Raw genomic sequence first — 16,308 nt, forward strand, 5'->3', positions numbered from 1 at the left:
CACGCAGCAAGCACCCTTTTTTTTTTCTCTCTTTTTTTTTGCTATTTTGAAAACGGGCCAAGCCGTTAGAGTCGGTATCGTCTAGCCCGCGGCCGAGAGCATTCCAATCATGAGTGAGTGATGTAGGTAGGTATCGCCGCCTCCCAAGGGGAGGGAGGCTTCTTTCGTCACAGATTGATCGACCTGCGCACCCAATTTGGGCATCCAAGCCGCCGGGGGTCGGTCAGGCCCTGGCTACGCAACAACAACGCAAAACCCCCAGCCAGGGTTTGGATCCGGAAATAGGTATGGTGTCCGTGGCCCGTGAGTGGCAGGTCGTACGTACGTGCCTCTGTGTGTGCGTGTGCAGTGCAGTGTCTCTCTTGCATTTTAAGCCCGGCTGTCCTGCTTTTGTCAAAACTTCGTTTCTGGATTTACGGATTGAGCTAAGCTTTACCTTACCTTACCATCTTCAACCCGCCGTCGATCTCTTCTCTTCTTTTTTTCTTCTTCTTCGTCCTATCCACGTTTCTTTCCGCGGCTGGGGAGTGCAGGTCACCTTTTACGTGTATTTTCCATTCTCATTGTCTTTTTTTCAACAGCAAGACAACAACATTCCAGACTTGACGTCTTGCATGTGTGTGTGTGTGTTGTGATTTTTCATTTCTTCATACGCTCCTTCGACTTTGATCAAATCAACTCATTCTTTTTCTTCTTGCTCATCTTCAATTCAATTCAACTGTTTCTGAGCTAGACTCGAAAAAAAAAACTTTCTCTGGGCCAAGATGCTCTCCACAACCTTCTTCCAGTCCCTTCTGCTGCTCGTCGCCGGCGCGAGCCTTTCCTCCGCGAGCCCCGTCTGGCCGCACTACTCGATAGACGGCGAGCACCTCGAGGTCCTGAACATGCGGGCCACGACGTCGGTGAATCCGGCGGCGGTTTCGAACGTGCAGTGTCTTGACCGGAATAAGTAAGTTTCCGTAGACCAACTACTTCCCCCTCTCCCTCTCCCCCTTTTCCTTTCCCTTTCCATATACCTATACCTACCTTATATAAGCCAGGCCAGGCCAGGAGGCTAGGCCAAGTAAAAAGTAAGAGGTATTACAAGGGCGAACGAACTCTTTGGGCTAACCTTGGCTCGACGTCGAAAGAAACATCGTGTTCCACGACCAGAACGTAGCGGAGCTCTCCATCTGCGGGGGCATCGCGGGGTCGATCCAGAAGTGCGGCGGCGCGCCCGAGGCCACGACGGGCCGCTCCGGCAGCGCCGAGTTCAAGCTCAGCGCCGCGACCCCCGGCGCCACCATCAACATCTCCAAGGGCCGCTGGGAGCAGTGCGTGCGCGCCGCTCGCGCCGTCTGCCCCACCGGCAGCATGAAGGCCACGTGTGCCGGCGGCGCGTCCAGCGGCAACGTGGATTTCACGCTCGATTCGCCGTTGTAAAGTACCTACCTAGACCTAGGTACCTATCTGTAAAGGGGCAGAAGGAACACGACTAGACTGATTCCGCTACCGCTACATATGGCATTGTACAAAGATCTTGGGATTGCTTGCTCGCTCAGTCGCACTATGAATGAGGACACTGGAAGGGAGGGCATCGGAACACACAAAAAAAGAGACAGGTTTTTCTTTTCCTTTGTTAAGAGGTCGTTCGGCGGGAGGCGTACCGTGTATCGGGGGTCTCGGATACCCTGGCGGACATCGGGACTCGAAAAGGGGGCGTTTTGGCAGGTTCGGCGCGCATATCCATCCATCCATCCATCCCCCCTTTTTTTGGGTTTTTCCCATCCCCTCAACGGCAGCCCCGATTGTAAACATCGTTGGCCGTTGATGGTAGACTTGTATAAAAAAGGTGGCATATGCATAACTCCCCCCCTTCTTACCCCATCCCCCTAGTTGAGAGCTAGAGAGTTGTTGTTGGGAGGGGAGGGGAGGGGAGGGGAGAGGAGAGGAGAGGAAAAGAACAAAACCAATGCTGTATATATCCTTCAACGAACGAGATTTGTTTGATAAATAACTCTTGGTTTTTTTATGATTTGGGTATCTTTCTAACGTAATTTCCTTTTGCGTCCTGTGTCCCTTATTTATATCTTCCTAGCCTAAAGTATACAGAAGAACCTCTCTCGCTTTTGCAACCGGACGCCTGAACTCATTTTGTTCCCCCTTGCCAACCCACGAAAAAAAAAGAATGCTTCTTATGTAGGTATGTATTGTATTATACACTCGATAAGAGAAACTCAAGCCTTCCCCCCTACCCACTTACTCTTACGCGAACCCCTAATAATAGCTACCTTACCTAGAACTAACTCAACTCCCTTCTCGACTTGGGCCGCACTCGTAAATACCTACCTACCTAACCTACCCTACTAGGGAATCACAGCCCGTACCGGGAAACGCACTCCTCGCGATGCGTCTCGAGGCACTCGAGCGCGCAGACCCTCGCGCCGCAGCGCATGCACCGCACGCGCCCCCAGTACCCGCACACCTCGCAGAACACGCGCGCCGGGTACCTCCTGCCGGCGGCCTCGTCGGCCGCCGTCCACCGGCCCCGCGCCTCCGCGTAGCCGAGCGGCGGCGCGGCGAGCAAGGCCCGCAGCTCGGCGTCGGTGGGCAGCGGCGGGACGCGCGAGGTCAGCAGGGGGTCCGAGTCTTGCGGGTGCGTGGGCGGGTATCCGGGGCGGGTGTACGGCGTTAGCAAAGAAGAGGAGAAAGAGGTGGTTGGCGGCGCGTCGGTCATGGGGACGTCTTCTTCTTGCTTTACGGTTGGCGCGGCTTTTGAGACTGATGTAGAGCGGGACTTGGTTTTGGAAGACGATTTCTTGTTGTTACTGCTGCTGCTGCTTTTCGCTTGGTGTTTCTCCGCCGCGGATCCCTTTTTCGAACCCCCAGCGCCCGAAGTATTCGTCGCAGACGCAGACACGCCCCCAGAAGCAGAGCTCGCCGCGTTGGGGTTTGATTTTTCCTGGGCGGAGAGGGCTTCGAAGTCGTCGAGGTGGTTTGCGAAGGTCTTCTGCGACTGCAGGATCTTGCGGACGTTGGGGGTGTGTTTCTTGACCGCGGCTTTGCTGCTATTGCTCTTGGTTACGATGGGTATGCTTACGTCGCGGTGGTAGTTATCGCGGTCGAGCGCCTCGATCTCTCTGCGCAGCTTCGCCTCTTGGCGCGCGTCGGCATCGGCGTACAGAGCGCTGGTGTTGACCGCCTGGTTGCGAGCAGCTCGTTTTCTGTTGCCCGTTTGGAGCGAGGCGGCGGCCGTTGCTGCTGCTGCTAGGTGAGGCGTTGTATCGGGCACGTAGGCCCAGCCAGGGGCGTTGGTGGTTTTGGTACTCGCGAGCTCTATCACACCGAAGTTGTTCATCTTGTTGATTTAAGTTGAAAAGAATAGGAACTTTTACACTTTACAAATCCCTGGATCCTATGACGATTATCTTTGGTCCAATTCTCTATCTGCGGTGGGGCATCTGCTTACTAAGCTAATTTTTCACGATTATGTAAGGAGTTGTAATACCCCTAAGTCCACTGTACATATATTACTCCCTCCTCTTTGGAACTTGTTATATTCAACTGATTAAATAGAATAGTAGATACAAGGTTACTGTATAACCATATTATCTGGAAGTATTTTATCTTTTTACAAGTACCTAGTTAAATGTAACTTAGATAACTATTGAAGTCTAGCCTTCTCTATTATTGGTTCACTTATTCGGTCGAGTATTGCCCCATCCTTGACAGGTGAGAAAGACGATAATACCATTAGACACACCAATATCGAAGTTTATATCGATATTACTAGAAGGTAAGTAGGTATTCATAATTTTAATTTGCCATCACTACTTATTGTAAGACCATGGATGATGAACTACTCTTTTAAGGGGTATCATTCACGTTATATACCTTACACATAACAACGCTTTCACGCCTCGTCTAACTTCTCAGCCGCCGTCTCCCAATCCTCCTCGACAGGCTGTTCCTCAATCTTCTTCTTCGGCTCTCTCCTTAAAGCGACAAATCCGGCCCTGCGCGGCATGTCTGAAGCAGCCGGGACAGCAGCTGGCTTCGGGCGGGCGGAGCGGCGCATAACCGAACTCCAACCCTCGTTTCCTTTCCTTTGAGTATCCTTTTCGTTCCGCAATACATTCAAGTGCTCGTCAACGTGGCACAGGGAAACACTGCTGGCAAATCCCGAGCTTGTGACCTTGGCTGATAGACTGGGTTTGAGGGAAGAAAGCGAAGACTCCAGACTTTGCGGCGCTAGCGGGCCAGAACCTTTGATAACCACCTCGTTGGATGGTAAGAAACTCGTTTCGAACTTTATATCGGGGTAGGCAGTGTACTCTCGCTGAAGCGCCGAATTAAGCTCCTCGATGGTCAATCCAAACTGTGGCGCTGTCAAAAGCAGAGCGTTAAAAGGCTGCTTCATTGAGATGTCCTCATTAGCCGGCGTCGACGGTTTCGGAGGCGGAGCTTGTGCTAGAGGCTTGTTCTTTATACATTGTGCGAGCGATTTCATAGGCGCCGACACAAACCGCGGTGTCTTGAAGAGACATACATGCCGGTGAGGCTCTGGGTCGGCGCTTTCACTGTCAAATCCAAAATCCTCTGCAAGGGAGTGAAGAAACGCTCGCTGCTGAGATTTCATTGGCTTGAACCGGTAAAACTTTCGTGTCTGGTCTGCTGCGAAGATGCGGAATTCTTGCTCGTAAGTCTGAGCAAACTGCGGATCATCCTTGTAAAGCTTTATAGTCGTGTTAGAGTATGGTACGTGATCATCCGTATGAGTAAGGGGGTCGATGTTGAGGGCATTTGCTAAGAGAGCATTTCGCTGTAAGCGAAGACATTCGTCGTCGCACTTGATAGTATCCCGTTGGGGTGACGAATTACGCTTGGTTGCCATGCACCTAACTTCTTGTTTTTTCCGTTGACAATCGCAAGTGATAAATGTTTTCGCTTGGCAGGGTTTCTCCTCCTTGCACGGGTATGGGGCATGGCACTGTTCGATGTCAAGATGACCACAAGTTCGTTTTTTACCGCAGGACTGTCCACATCGAGACCCTGGGATATCGGCGTCTTCACACTCGCCTAAACGGTGGCAGGTTTTCTTACACGTGTGAGCACCACACTTAAGTTTCTTTCCGCAGGGTAAGCCACAACGCGGCTCTTCGAACCAGCATGGCTGGTTCTTCAGTGCTTTCTTGCCGCATATGCACCGCTTCTCAACAAGGAACGGACACTTTGGACAAGAGTCTTCATCGGTATGACAATTATGGGAAACTTGGGGGTGGCCACACGGGCGAGGCCTGGTACAGTCGAAGCGACATTCTGGCGCCTGGGTACCACAGGGTTGCGGCGGTTGGAGGACCGTCCTACCACAGTTGCAGCTAATTTCCTCGAAAATAGCTTCGGGACATGAAGAACAGGGTCCCTTGTGGCACATCTGTTGACATTGATGCTTTCCGCATTTAAGAGCTCGACCACAGGGGCGAGTACAGATATGCTCCGCTTCCACTTCATTAACTGTCGGACCAGCGTTCCTATTCTTTCGTCTAGCGGCTGCACGTTCCATCGCCTTCTTTTCTCCGGGGCAGCAATGCTCGCCATGTTCATGCCTCCCACAATTAAGCTGAACACGACATATTCTCATGCATTCTGGAGTCGCAATCATTCCTTGGTGGCATATTGAGGTCGTCTTTGTCCGGCCACATCTACAGCTGATTTCCATCGTCTGCATACATGGAGCACAAGACCCAGCATGACATGTGTCGCGGCAAAAATGCCCGCACGACAATAATTTATTGCATATTTTTCCGCAATTAGGGATCGGGTCGTCGCAACTTTCCCTTGGCTGATCCAATATATCAACCAGTGGTGTTTTCCCACACGGGCAATGAGTAATCAAATCAGGAGAAAACGGACAATGCTCATCGTTCTCATCTTGAGGGTGACATCTCCGCTGACAACGGTGCTTTTGGCAATCGAAGTACCTGCCGCAGAAAGCATCGCACTCAAAACTACCCCAGTACCAATGCTCGGGTAAGTCCTCGCTCTTCGCAATATCTTCTTCGACCTTGACTTGGCCGTGGTTATAAGATTCTCGTTTATCACCACGCTGATCACAAGGGATATTCTTAGACTCTCGCCCACAATAGCAGAGAGATAGGACGGGAATATCACAAGCGCCACAGAGGCCGGAATGGCACTCCCTTTGGCACTCATGCTCTCCACAGGGAAGTAGATCTCCACAAACCCCGTGGCAACTCCATCCGTTAACATAATCTGTTTCACCACAGCGCTTTGTAGACGTCAGTTTACCACAGAAACAGGATTGCGTCGGCCCCATAAGCTGACAAGGCGGACAAGGGCCGGGATGGCATTCGATGGGACATGGATGAGGACAAGTCGCTCTAGGTTTTGAGCACGTTTGACCGCAACTATGGGGACCAAGCCCAGGTATAGGTTGAGGGTTGATTTCCTTACCACACCAACAATGATACGTGGTAGGTTCATCTGTCAAAGGGGAATTGCATCCCGGACACCTCCAGTTGATCTGGTCCGAATTAATTGTCCGATTGGAGAACCATTTTTTAACGCAGCCCATATGCGTTGCGGTCCAACATATCGAACATGACCAGACCTTCGAGTTCCGCAACACCTCATTCGTGCAAATAACGCATTCGTATTGACCGTTGCTGATATCCTCAGAAATGCGCGTAGTTAGATCCAAAGCACTAGATTTTGAAGCTTTTCTGCCACCACTGCTCTTGGCCTGTGGTTTTATGACTATGCTGTTATTTACGTCAGCTAACGGTTGGCGTGGAACAAACTCCGCAACATCGGCGTTTAAAGATGTTGAATTCGCTGCACCGGGTTCCTCATTGTTAGTTGTTAGGTGTCCACCAAAGTTTCGAGGTCTTGACATCGTTGCTCTCTGGACATTTTCACCACGTCCTCTCCTTTGACCCCTGGATGCCCTTCGACCACCACCGCCGCGACTATTGGCATTTGAAGGCGCCGTAGCTGGAGAAGCAGTGGAGACTTCGGGATTTGCTGGTGATGCCTCGTTCCTCTCGACGCCTTGCTGGCCATGGTGACCTCGGTTGCCGCGCCCTCCACGGCCTCCACGGCTCCCACGATTACCGGATGTTCTACCACCCCGAGGCCGATGATTGCGATTTCTTGGGGTGGGATTTTGTTGTGGTTCGGATGGTTGTGAACCCTCCATAGTTGAACTGCCCGTGGTCGTTAACTTAGATAGGCCTATTATGGCGTAATCTAGGTAACCAGGTACTAAAAGAAACCGTCTCGTTATGCGCTTTTTGAAATACAGCGGCTTTGAAAGATGCGAAAATCAACGACTTGTAGATATGAAAATTTGTAAGCAGCGCTTATGCGTATGCGGTGCTGCGTGGCAAAATATGAATTAAAGAGAGACTTTTTGTAAAGGGAAAAAGGAAAAGTAGAGAACGACTCCGTGAAATTCGTGCGAGTTGACCAGTAATAATAATAATAATAAAAACGGGTATAGCTTCCAACGGTTTCATGAAGCCATTCGTGGCGACGACCTTAGTTTATATCCCACTAGAAGAATAATATGTGTGAGGCGATAATGATCGTGTTAAAACAGAATAATCCCTGCATGAAAATATGAGATCATTATGTGTAGGATGTAAGGCTATGAGTCAAGGTCGAGAAAAGGAAGGCTAAAGTCGGATTTAGTGGAGATGAAGTCGGGGTCGAGGCTTTGTTGGAATCCATCTGCCAGCTATCCATACAAACGAAAGATCGTAGGGTTACGACCCGCTATCTACAAGCTATTATCACTGCCTAGCCGAGGCGAGTTTAGTGCCTGCGGGTAGGTTGTCCGTCTGCTGCATGCGCTGCTGTGAAAAGATGCGGGAACTACGACCTATGATTACCTAAGGTAATAATCCACTTCAACTAGAATGCCATTTTGACATTTTAACTCTCTTTAACTTCCATTGCAAAAGTTCACTTGTGAATTCATTCACATCATGCAGGCCTACTGAATAGATCGACCCATCCCTACATCACGTATATTAACTGACTTTGACAGCGGCATAGGATGAGGTCACCACAAAGGACGCATTTATTTCAGTGCTTGCAGTTTGCCTATCAGTTACCTATGTAGGTACCTTAGGTTAGGTAGTCAACTACCTAACATGTTGTTAGAACAGTTGGTTCCTCTCTTTTCTGTCTTCCAGGGCTTGCACTTTTGCAACTCCGTCTGATTTCTTCATGTTTATCTCTACGAGTGCTGCAGTGCTTTAATTCGGCCTGAAATAGTCAGGCCTTTTTTTTCCCTTTTTCTCGAGACAAACACATAAAAACAATCTGCAATATCGAGTAGGCCTCGGCAAGCCTTACCATCATACCCTGGAACGTTGAGGGCTTCGCCATCTCGTGCCTTGTTGGGATCCGGTGTTAGCCCGCTTTCGCTTGTTAAAACTGCTTTGGCGTCGATTCGGCTGTGCTGGTAGGTGTAACGTTCTCCAGGTCTGGGGTTTGTTATCCTCGAGTTCCGAGTCATCGTTTTCGCTGATTCTGTGCATACACAGGCGTTCCCTCAGCATGTGTGCAATCATGTAGTATGTGAATGTCCCTGAGGTTACTCCCGATTCTAGTACCGGTGCCACCGTATTTATCCATTGGGGAATTACCGGCTGGAGGGCCTTTACAAGGTCAGAGAACCACGCCTTTGGATCCCTGACGCAGGGGATGCTTAGTGCTAAAGCCTTTTGGATTGTGGTATGCCAGTTTACAATCCAAGCTTCCCAACTTTCGGGAGGCTCTGAGAGGGGCGCCACGGTCTTCTTATATTTGCATGTAACTTCAATGTAGGCGGTATCTTGGTTTTCTAAGTTTGCTCGTAACATGATATACGTATCTCGCATAGTACCATCCGCAGCTGACGATATCTCATAGTACGGCTTAGATACAGTTGTTGCCATGAACTTGTTAAGCTGCTGATTTTCTCTTGTTGAATATTGTACGGGAATATTTGCATCGAGTACTCTTGGAAGTCTTCTATATATTGTTTGCGACTTTCGGGAGTCATCTCTCGTGCCGACGTTGGTGGACCCGCATCCCCTGACTCAACGGATGTGCCAGGTCTAGCTGGATGTTGATCATTGTTGGTGTTGACTGGGAGACCACTTTGTCGGTTATATGCTGATTTAGCTGGTGGTTCTGGTTTGGGCAATAGGGGGTAAATTGGATTGCCTTCATCATCAATATTCTCGGGATTGATCCAGTCCCAAAGGTCGTAGATTCTTGCTTGTTTCTTGAATTCGACTTTCCAAGCGTCCCATTCTAATGGTTTTGATAACCACCAGTTCTTGGTTAGGGTATTATTTCCCATCGTAACGTCAATTTAGGTTATTCTTGTTTGTATGAGGCCAGAAAGCGTCTGCGCGTGTTTATTGAATACGTTAGGTACCCAAGGTACCTGACCTCACCAGACCTATGCAGCTATCCCTACGCTAACTAAATTTTTACATGGCAGCTATGGGCACGTCATTCTATCAAACAATCATTATCATCTTTATCTCATATCTCGAGACCAAGTACTCTAGGTAGTCTACAAAGCTTCAGCTACAGGCACCAACTATGGTTCGCGTGCGCCGAGTAGCATCAGAGAGCTGAAGGGATCCAGGGGGCCGCCTTCCTATCACTTATCACCCCAGGAGTCTCTCGTCAAAAAGCTTAGGGCGGCGGCAAGCAGGCTGAAGGAGCCTAAGAAACTAGCCTTTATAGTTTATTCCACGCAGATTCCTGTTTTATAATAAGGAATGCTGTTTTGAAAGCGATGCTGGAATAAGACTCGTAAGTATTGGAACATGAGGTTGACGGAGAAAAGGTCCCAAGTTTGATGCAAGCTACCTGTATTAAGTACTCACAATAGTTCGACACAGATTGCATACAGCAGACAGCTTTTAGAGATGTGCTACTGGTTTCTACCAACCATTAGGTTAGGTAGCTTCGCCTCTCGGCGAGTTTCATGCAAATGTCGCCCAACGCTTCCCTCATATTTTCTCACTTGCAGGATTGCGCCCCTTAAACTGTGCTCGGCGCCGAGAGTTACACGACAGTTTTCGGAAGCGATGCTTGCGTTGGGGAACTGAAGTCAAAATTAGTAGCAAAAAAGTAACCTCATGGAAAATATCATACCGTTACAATTTCCTGCAGCATAAGATCCACGAGCTGACTGCGACAACCAAGAATCAACACCTGCGGGCCTCCGCCATTGGCTTAAACAAGATAAGAAAGCGATTCGCAACCCAGATACCTGCAGCCGGCCTCGTATGCAGCACTTGCGTGGGAAGGCTGCATTGAGGAGAGATACCTATCGTCTTTTTTGTTTGTCTTTTTCTTTTTTGGCACGAAATGCAATACAACCAGACATCAGCCACTTAACGTCGATCAGTGAACATTGACAGCTGACAGCCCTCAACATCTTTCTTGCTAGGCCGCAGTAAGTTCATTTATATTGACTCGTATGATCGAAGGAACTGATATCATCAGGTGAATTTCTTACAGACGTGATCATTACCTAATTCTGTTGTCTACCTGGTTTCAATGATCGTTACTTCAAGAAATTCAATATTCCCATGGGCTAGGTAGTTGCCATAGAGGTAAGGTACCTAAGGTTAACTCGCCAAGGACTCTAGAAAGAACCTTCGGATATAGTACCCGAGAAGTGCGAAAAGAACATCAGTTGCGATAGAAGTCCCTAGGCAAAGAAAGGGGAGCCGCTGTCAACCCACATACCTTTCATAGCCGTTTTTTGACGGGGTCTATGAAGTGGCTTAAGCAGTTCGGCAAGGCAAATATGACCTATAGAAGAGATGCACTTTTCTCGCCGCCTCCACCTGACGAGGTGATGCATCTGCCAAAAGCCACATCATTAAAGTAAGCGCTGGATTGGCAGTTACCCAGCTACCTCTCCTCCCAATACGACGTCTCTGCTTCTATGATACATCACCGCTCTGTCCCCTGCAAGTGCATACAATATCTACGTACATGCCATTCTTTAGATGCCAAGTATGGGATGGGCATGTGCAACCGAGACGGCGTCAAATATATATGCCACAGGATCTTAACGGAAGTTTTTAATTATTCATCTTCAACAAAATCTCTTATTTCTCATATTTCTCTTAGGCGCTTATGTGCATCATTAGGAACCGAAATATTGACACGCAGCTTTACGTGAGCATTAGCCCACGCTTTCGGAGACCATCATATCTTCTTACCCTTGTTGCCATGCGCCATCCCACTGTTTTCTTTTCTTACCCCTGAAGCTCGTATCAATCATTCCCTATCGGCTTGTCTCCAACAGTTCAACGGGCTCATGATCCAGCTAAGCATACTGCTAGCCAACTTACCGAAGTGCTGGGAGACTAAGTCAATGCCACTTTCTGAATTGGGGACTGTCACCACCAATAGACCTGGTCCGATACAAGAGGGAACGGAAGCTGGTAGACACAACCCCACGACCGAGTCCATCGCACGATACTGACGCATGTTCTCAGAAAAGGCCAACCACTCCACATCTATGCAAGAATACCTCTGCGGCTCCGGTGGAGTCTAGATTCTATTACACAGCCCTTCAACCGAGTTACGCTAGTGTGGAAATTAGACATCGCTATCAAGCGATGGTGTGAATGCTGCTATTGGCCTTGTCATCCACCTGATTTGGTCCCTAACTGTGGTACATCCCGGAGTGGGTTGCAATGAGGTCCAGCCGATTTCATTACTATGGGAAAAAAGCAATAGCATATTGTACTCTGGCAAAACTAGCTTATATATCATTAGCGTTTATCGTGCGCAACTCCTCAGGCGTCCTATGCGAACTATCTTCCCACAGCTCTAGATTTGTGTCCCTAACGTCTGTGAATGGGAGTTTGGGCTGCCCAACAAGATTTTCATCATGCAGGCTACTCAAGTCTTATCCTTTCTCTTATTCTATGTATCTCTAATATCCGCGTTTCCTTCTATAGCGCAGCAGACAGTCTTAAGGGTCCCACAGCTCGGCGGAAAATGGCATCACAAGGGTTGTTACGAGTAAGTAACTTATTCCGAGAACTATGAACATTAACACTAAGCGGACATAAGCGATGCTGGTAGGACGATCAATGTCTCTACATCTCCTTCCGATACGACGACCCCAGAGAACTGCGTCGCGTTCTGTGATAAAGGGGGGTTTCCTTACGCTGGAGTTAACAATCTAAACGAGTGTTGTGAGTTCGTTCCCTGCCCGAGCATAGTTATATTTATATTGACTATTGTCAGTCTGTGGAAATGAATTGGCCAATGGAGTCACAGAAGTCAAAGATCCGAGGAGATGTTCAATAAGTTGCTCCAATAATAATACGCAAACGTGCGGAGATCCGAACTTCTTATCCTTGTTTTTCAACCCGTACAACGCAGGCCCCAAGCCGAATATCAACGTTCCTAACTGGGTGCATATTGGATGTCACTCGTGAGTCTCTCCCACTGATCACTGGCCTAGACACGGCCTTGCCTGCTCCGAACATCAATTTACTTCGTATTCGGGCTAACAAATTATACTACCTAGCGAGGGAATTAGTGGCCGGTGCTTGACTTATAAGGCCCCTATCTCTACTTCACCACTCAACGCGGAAAGCTGTACGTCTGCATGCCGTACAGCTGGCTATGCTTTTGCTGGTACCAAGAACGGCGACGAGTGCTGTAAGTTACTCTTTGACATATTCGGGTAGGATCACGTCAACTTACTATCAAAAGATTGCGGTAATACTATTGCAAATGGCGCTACAATATCCAATGGCTGTGATACGGCTTGTAAGGTATGAAAATTGAGAAATGCGTGTTTCGACCTACTTTCTCCTTCGTCATAAATGAGTCTCAATGACGGATTATTGTTACTAACTTCATAAATCATAGGCGAATGCTTCAGAGGTTTGCGGGGGACCTTGCCACCTGAACGTGTATGAGTTCAACACCACGTATAGTAGACCTACCGGGGTTAAGTCAGGTTCTGTGCCTGAAGCTTCTTCTGGGACTGTCGTAACAGTGACGAGTTTGTCTATCAATGCTCGTTCAGTTGCCCCAAGAGACACCACCCCCACCACCACCGAGCCGATTGTTACTAGCACAAGCAGTGTTTCTTCCACCAGCTCAAGTCCCACGGCACCTTCACAACCCTCATCAATAGGCGATTACATTTGGTATGGCTGTGAGACTGAGGCTACTAACATCCGTGCATTGAGCCTATACACCTATGCGGACGATGCTATGACATTAGACAGTTGTTGGACTTTTTGCAGCGCCAAGGGGACGACGTACTTTGGTACCGAGTATTCCCGTGAATGCTACTGTGGCAATTCTTTTGAAAGTGGCTCTGTCGAAGCTCCCGAAAGTGATTGCAATATGCTTTGTGCTGGAGACCAATGGGCGTATTGTGGCAGCGGCAATCGTCTGTCAGTTTATATCAAGAACGGAACTTCGGTCTCGACAACTACTAGTAGCTCAGGTCCAACCAGTGTCGATCCAGGAACACCAGAACCTACTGGGTTTCCTGATGGCTGGACCGACCAAGGTTGCTGGCAGGACGGGCCCAACGGTCGTATCTTATCAACTTACCAAGCTCCAGACGACCCTCAACTGACACCACAGAAATGTGCACAACTCTGCGCTGATAAAGACTACATTGTGTCGGGTACTGAGTACTATACACAGTGCTTCTGTGGCAATGCTATCTACAACGGCGGTGTTCGAGGCAATGATACTTCGAAATGCGCAACCCCTTGCGGAGGCAACAGTAAGGTCATGTGTGGAGGCGCCGGGTATTTATCCGTTTACTCGAAGGGCACACCACAGACTTTTAAAGAACCAGCTCCCATAAAAAATGTCAACGGTACTTGGACGTATCAAGGTTGCTACGAGGATAATGTTAACAATAAGAGGACCCTTTTTTGGTCCCTAAGGTTCCCCAACACCATGACCCCGGAGCAATGTCTCGGGAAGTGTGCTTCTTTTGGCTATGCTGCCGGCGGTTTGGAGTATGGTGAAGAATGTTATTGTGGCGACCCGATGGACGTTGGTGCTTCGGGTTCTACTTTGAGACCGGAGAACGAATGTAATATTGTATGTGCTGGAAACGCCTCCGCGATATGCGGAGGTGGTGCTCGCCTTTCAATATACTATTGGACTGGCGAAAAGCCCCTTTATGTGTTCAATTACCCTGAAGGAAACGACGCGGGCACCTATTCCAACTTGGTCGGCGGCGTTGTTACTCCTTTGATGACCATGCAGTCAATTACCGGCAAGGTGACCTTCCTAGAGAAATGGGGAACTGGTGCCGCAAACAGCACAGGGGCTTATGAACTTGACCTTAGTCAACTTGACAACTTCGATGCTGCCTGGAGGACCATGCACGTCAAGACGGATATCTTCTGCTCAGCTGGACTCATTCTACCCGACAAGGCAGGAAGACAGCTTACTGTAGGCGGTTGGTCCCTCGATTCTACGTACGGCGTCCGTCTATACACGCCCGATGGATCAAACGGCGTCAAAGGCACAAACGATTGGGAGGAAAATGTCAACGCTTTAAAACTTCAAAGGGGGAGATGGTACCCAACCGCTATGTTAATGGCAAACGGGTCTATTTTAGTCGTCGGCGGTGAGATTGGTTCGAACGACAAGCCAGAACCTTCCCTTGAGTTACTTCCTCAAGTTGGCCCCGTTCTTCATATGGATTGGCTTGAACGTACAGACCCGAATAATTTGTACCCATTCCTGGCAGTCCTGCCCGGCGGCGGCATCTTCGTCGCGTATTGGAACGAGGCCAGAATCCTGGATGAAGTTACCTTTGACACAATAAAGACTCTACCTAACATGCCTGGCGCGGTGAATGACGACCTCGGAGGTCGTACCTATCCCCTTGAAGGATCTGCTGTCCTCCTACCGCAGTTTGCCCCCTATACGGATCCTCTCGGCATCCTATTGTGCGGAGGTTCGACCGACGGCCATTCGGCTCTCGACAACTGCGTATCCACGTACCCCGAAGCCCCCAACCCCGAGTGGACCCTCGAGCGTATGCCTTCCAAGCGTGTGATGAGCTGCATGGCACCCTTGCCGGACGGAACTTACCTCATTGCCAATGGCGCGCACGAAGGCGTTGCCGGTTTCGGTCTCGCGGACGATCCCAACTACAACGCCGTTCTCTACGACCCGTTCAAGCCCATCGGTTCCCGCATGTCGGTCATGGCCAACACCAGCGTTGCGCGCCTGTACCACAGCGAGGCCATCACGCTCCTCGACGGGCGCGTCCTGATCACAGGGTCCGACCCGGAGGACGGGAAGCACCCGCAGGAGGTACGGGTCGAGGTATTCACGCCGCCGTACCTCTACAGCAGCAAGCCGCGGCCGTCCTTCACCGTCGCGAAGACGGACTGGGACTATAACGACAGAGTGACGTTCTACCTCGGGGACGAGCCCCGCGGCGAGATCAAGGTCTCCTTGCTCGGCGCCGTGTCCAGCACCCACGGCAACTCGATGGGCGCGCGCACCCTGTTCCCCGAGGTCTCGTGCGACGGCACCAGGTGCACCGTCGTCGCGCCACCCCGCGTCCACGTCGCGCCCGCCGGCTGGTACCAGATGTACGTCCTGCAGGACGGCATACCGGCCGTCGGCACGTACGTGCGCATCGGGGGGGACCCCGGGAAGCTGGGGAATTGGCCGCAGGGGGAGGGTTTCACGCGGCCGGGAGTTTGAGGAGAAGGGGAGGTTACGTGTAGGCTTTTTTTTTGTTGTTGTTTTTTTTGCGCTGGAGGTCTTTGTGCTTTCTTCGCTGAAAGGGAGCGAGTGGGTCTGGGCTTGATTCAGGGGTAAAAGGGGCTAGGCGGGACGGGGCTAGTCGGGAACTCGAAGGTCGGGAGAGGGAAAGGCATGGGGTTAGGAGGACAGGAAGACGTCGCGATATTTTAGTTAGTACCAGGAATAAATAATATCTCTACCACCTGAGTCGTTCTTGTGTCCTCTGTGCTGTCGTTGATATCTAGGTGAAGCAGATCTATTTTCGGGTATCAGGCGAGAGGTAGCCCAGGAAATGATGTCGGTGAAGTATTTCGAAACCGAATAAACAGGAAGATACCTACATTTATACTCTCACGCAGAAATTAAAATAGTTTCACAAGCATTTGCGCAATATTTCGAAGTTGCCAATTGCCAACAAGCGCTCCCGCAGCCCTGCTAACTCGGGTTAATAGGTAGGCACCGACGACATCTATTTAAAGCTTAAGTAAGGCATTAGTAGCGCATTCTCTCATCCCT

At 49.8% G+C, this 16,308-nt stretch overlaps 5 protein-coding genes across 5 annotated transcripts; 2 read left to right on the top strand and 3 right to left on the bottom strand.

The window, feature by feature from the left end:
• The first annotated feature begins 31 nt into the window (after positions 1-31).
• Positions 32-1,980, top strand: F4812DRAFT_424809 (uncharacterized protein). Its single transcript, XM_047933862.1, has 2 exons — positions 32-949; positions 1,131-1,980. The coding sequence occupies exons 1-2, from the start codon at positions 765-767 to the stop codon at positions 1,420-1,422; spliced, it is 477 nt and encodes a 158-aa protein (XP_047791133.1). The 5' UTR covers positions 32-764; the 3' UTR covers positions 1,423-1,980.
• Positions 1,981-2,098: 118 nt separating this feature from the next.
• Positions 2,099-3,368, bottom strand: F4812DRAFT_347899 (uncharacterized protein). The gene has a single exon (XM_047931692.1). It carries the CDS (start codon positions 3,335-3,337, stop codon positions 2,354-2,356), a length of 984 nt encoding a protein of 327 aa, XP_047791134.1. The 5' UTR covers positions 3,338-3,368; the 3' UTR covers positions 2,099-2,353.
• A 393-nt stretch (positions 3,369-3,761) lies between these two features.
• Positions 3,762-7,709, bottom strand: F4812DRAFT_424813 (uncharacterized protein). The gene has a single exon (XM_047933863.1). The coding sequence runs from the start codon at positions 7,196-7,198 to the stop codon at positions 3,893-3,895; it is 3,306 nt and encodes a 1,101-aa protein (XP_047791135.1). The 5' UTR covers positions 7,199-7,709; the 3' UTR covers positions 3,762-3,892.
• Positions 7,710-8,363: 654 nt separating this feature from the next.
• Positions 8,364-9,355, bottom strand: F4812DRAFT_458346 (uncharacterized protein; the record flags this gene model as incomplete). Its single annotated transcript, XM_047937348.1, has 2 exons — positions 8,364-9,021; positions 9,090-9,355. The coding sequence occupies 2 exons, from the start codon at positions 9,353-9,355 to the stop codon at positions 8,364-8,366; spliced, it is 924 nt and encodes a 307-aa protein (XP_047791136.1).
• Positions 9,356-11,592: 2,237 nt separating this feature from the next.
• Positions 11,593-15,994, top strand: F4812DRAFT_348011 (putative glyoxal oxidase). The gene is made up of 6 exons (XM_047931693.1): positions 11,593-12,057; positions 12,109-12,233; positions 12,286-12,475; positions 12,572-12,705; positions 12,760-12,821; positions 12,919-15,994. Exons 1-6 carry the CDS (start codon positions 11,924-11,926, stop codon positions 15,748-15,750), a joined length of 3,477 nt encoding a protein of 1,158 aa, XP_047791137.1. The 5' UTR covers positions 11,593-11,923; the 3' UTR covers positions 15,751-15,994.
• The last annotated feature ends 314 nt before the right edge of the window (positions 15,995-16,308 follow it).

Source organism: Daldinia caldariorum, assembly GCF_022478825.1.
Source record: "Daldinia caldariorum strain CBS 122874 unplaced genomic scaffold F4812scaffold_6, whole genome shotgun sequence".
Classification (NCBI taxonomy): domain Eukaryota; kingdom Fungi; phylum Ascomycota; class Sordariomycetes; order Xylariales; family Hypoxylaceae; genus Daldinia; species Daldinia caldariorum.

Bases quoted from the DNA above. Each gene is read 5' to 3' on its own strand.
- F4812DRAFT_424813 (XM_047933863.1), bottom strand. From the start codon at position 7,198: ATGGAGGGTTCACAACCATCCGAACCACAACAAAATCCCACCCCAAGA.
- F4812DRAFT_424809 (XM_047933862.1), top strand. From the start codon at position 765: ATGCTCTCCACAACCTTCTTCCAGTCCCTTCTGCTGCTCGTCGCCGGC. The intron at 950-1,130 runs GTAAGTTTCCGT...CGACGTCGAAAG, and splicing joins CAGTGTCTTGACCGGAATAA to AAACATCGTGTTCCACGACC.
- F4812DRAFT_348011 (XM_047931693.1), top strand. From the start codon at position 11,924: ATGCAGGCTACTCAAGTCTTATCCTTTCTCTTATTCTATGTATCTCTA. The intron at 12,706-12,759 runs GTAAGTTACTCT...TACTATCAAAAG, and splicing joins CAAGAACGGCGACGAGTGCT to ATTGCGGTAATACTATTGCA. The intron at 12,822-12,918 runs GTATGAAAATTG...CATAAATCATAG, and splicing joins GCTGTGATACGGCTTGTAAG to GCGAATGCTTCAGAGGTTTG.
- F4812DRAFT_347899 (XM_047931692.1), bottom strand. From the start codon at position 3,337: ATGAACAACTTCGGTGTGATAGAGCTCGCGAGTACCAAAACCACCAAC.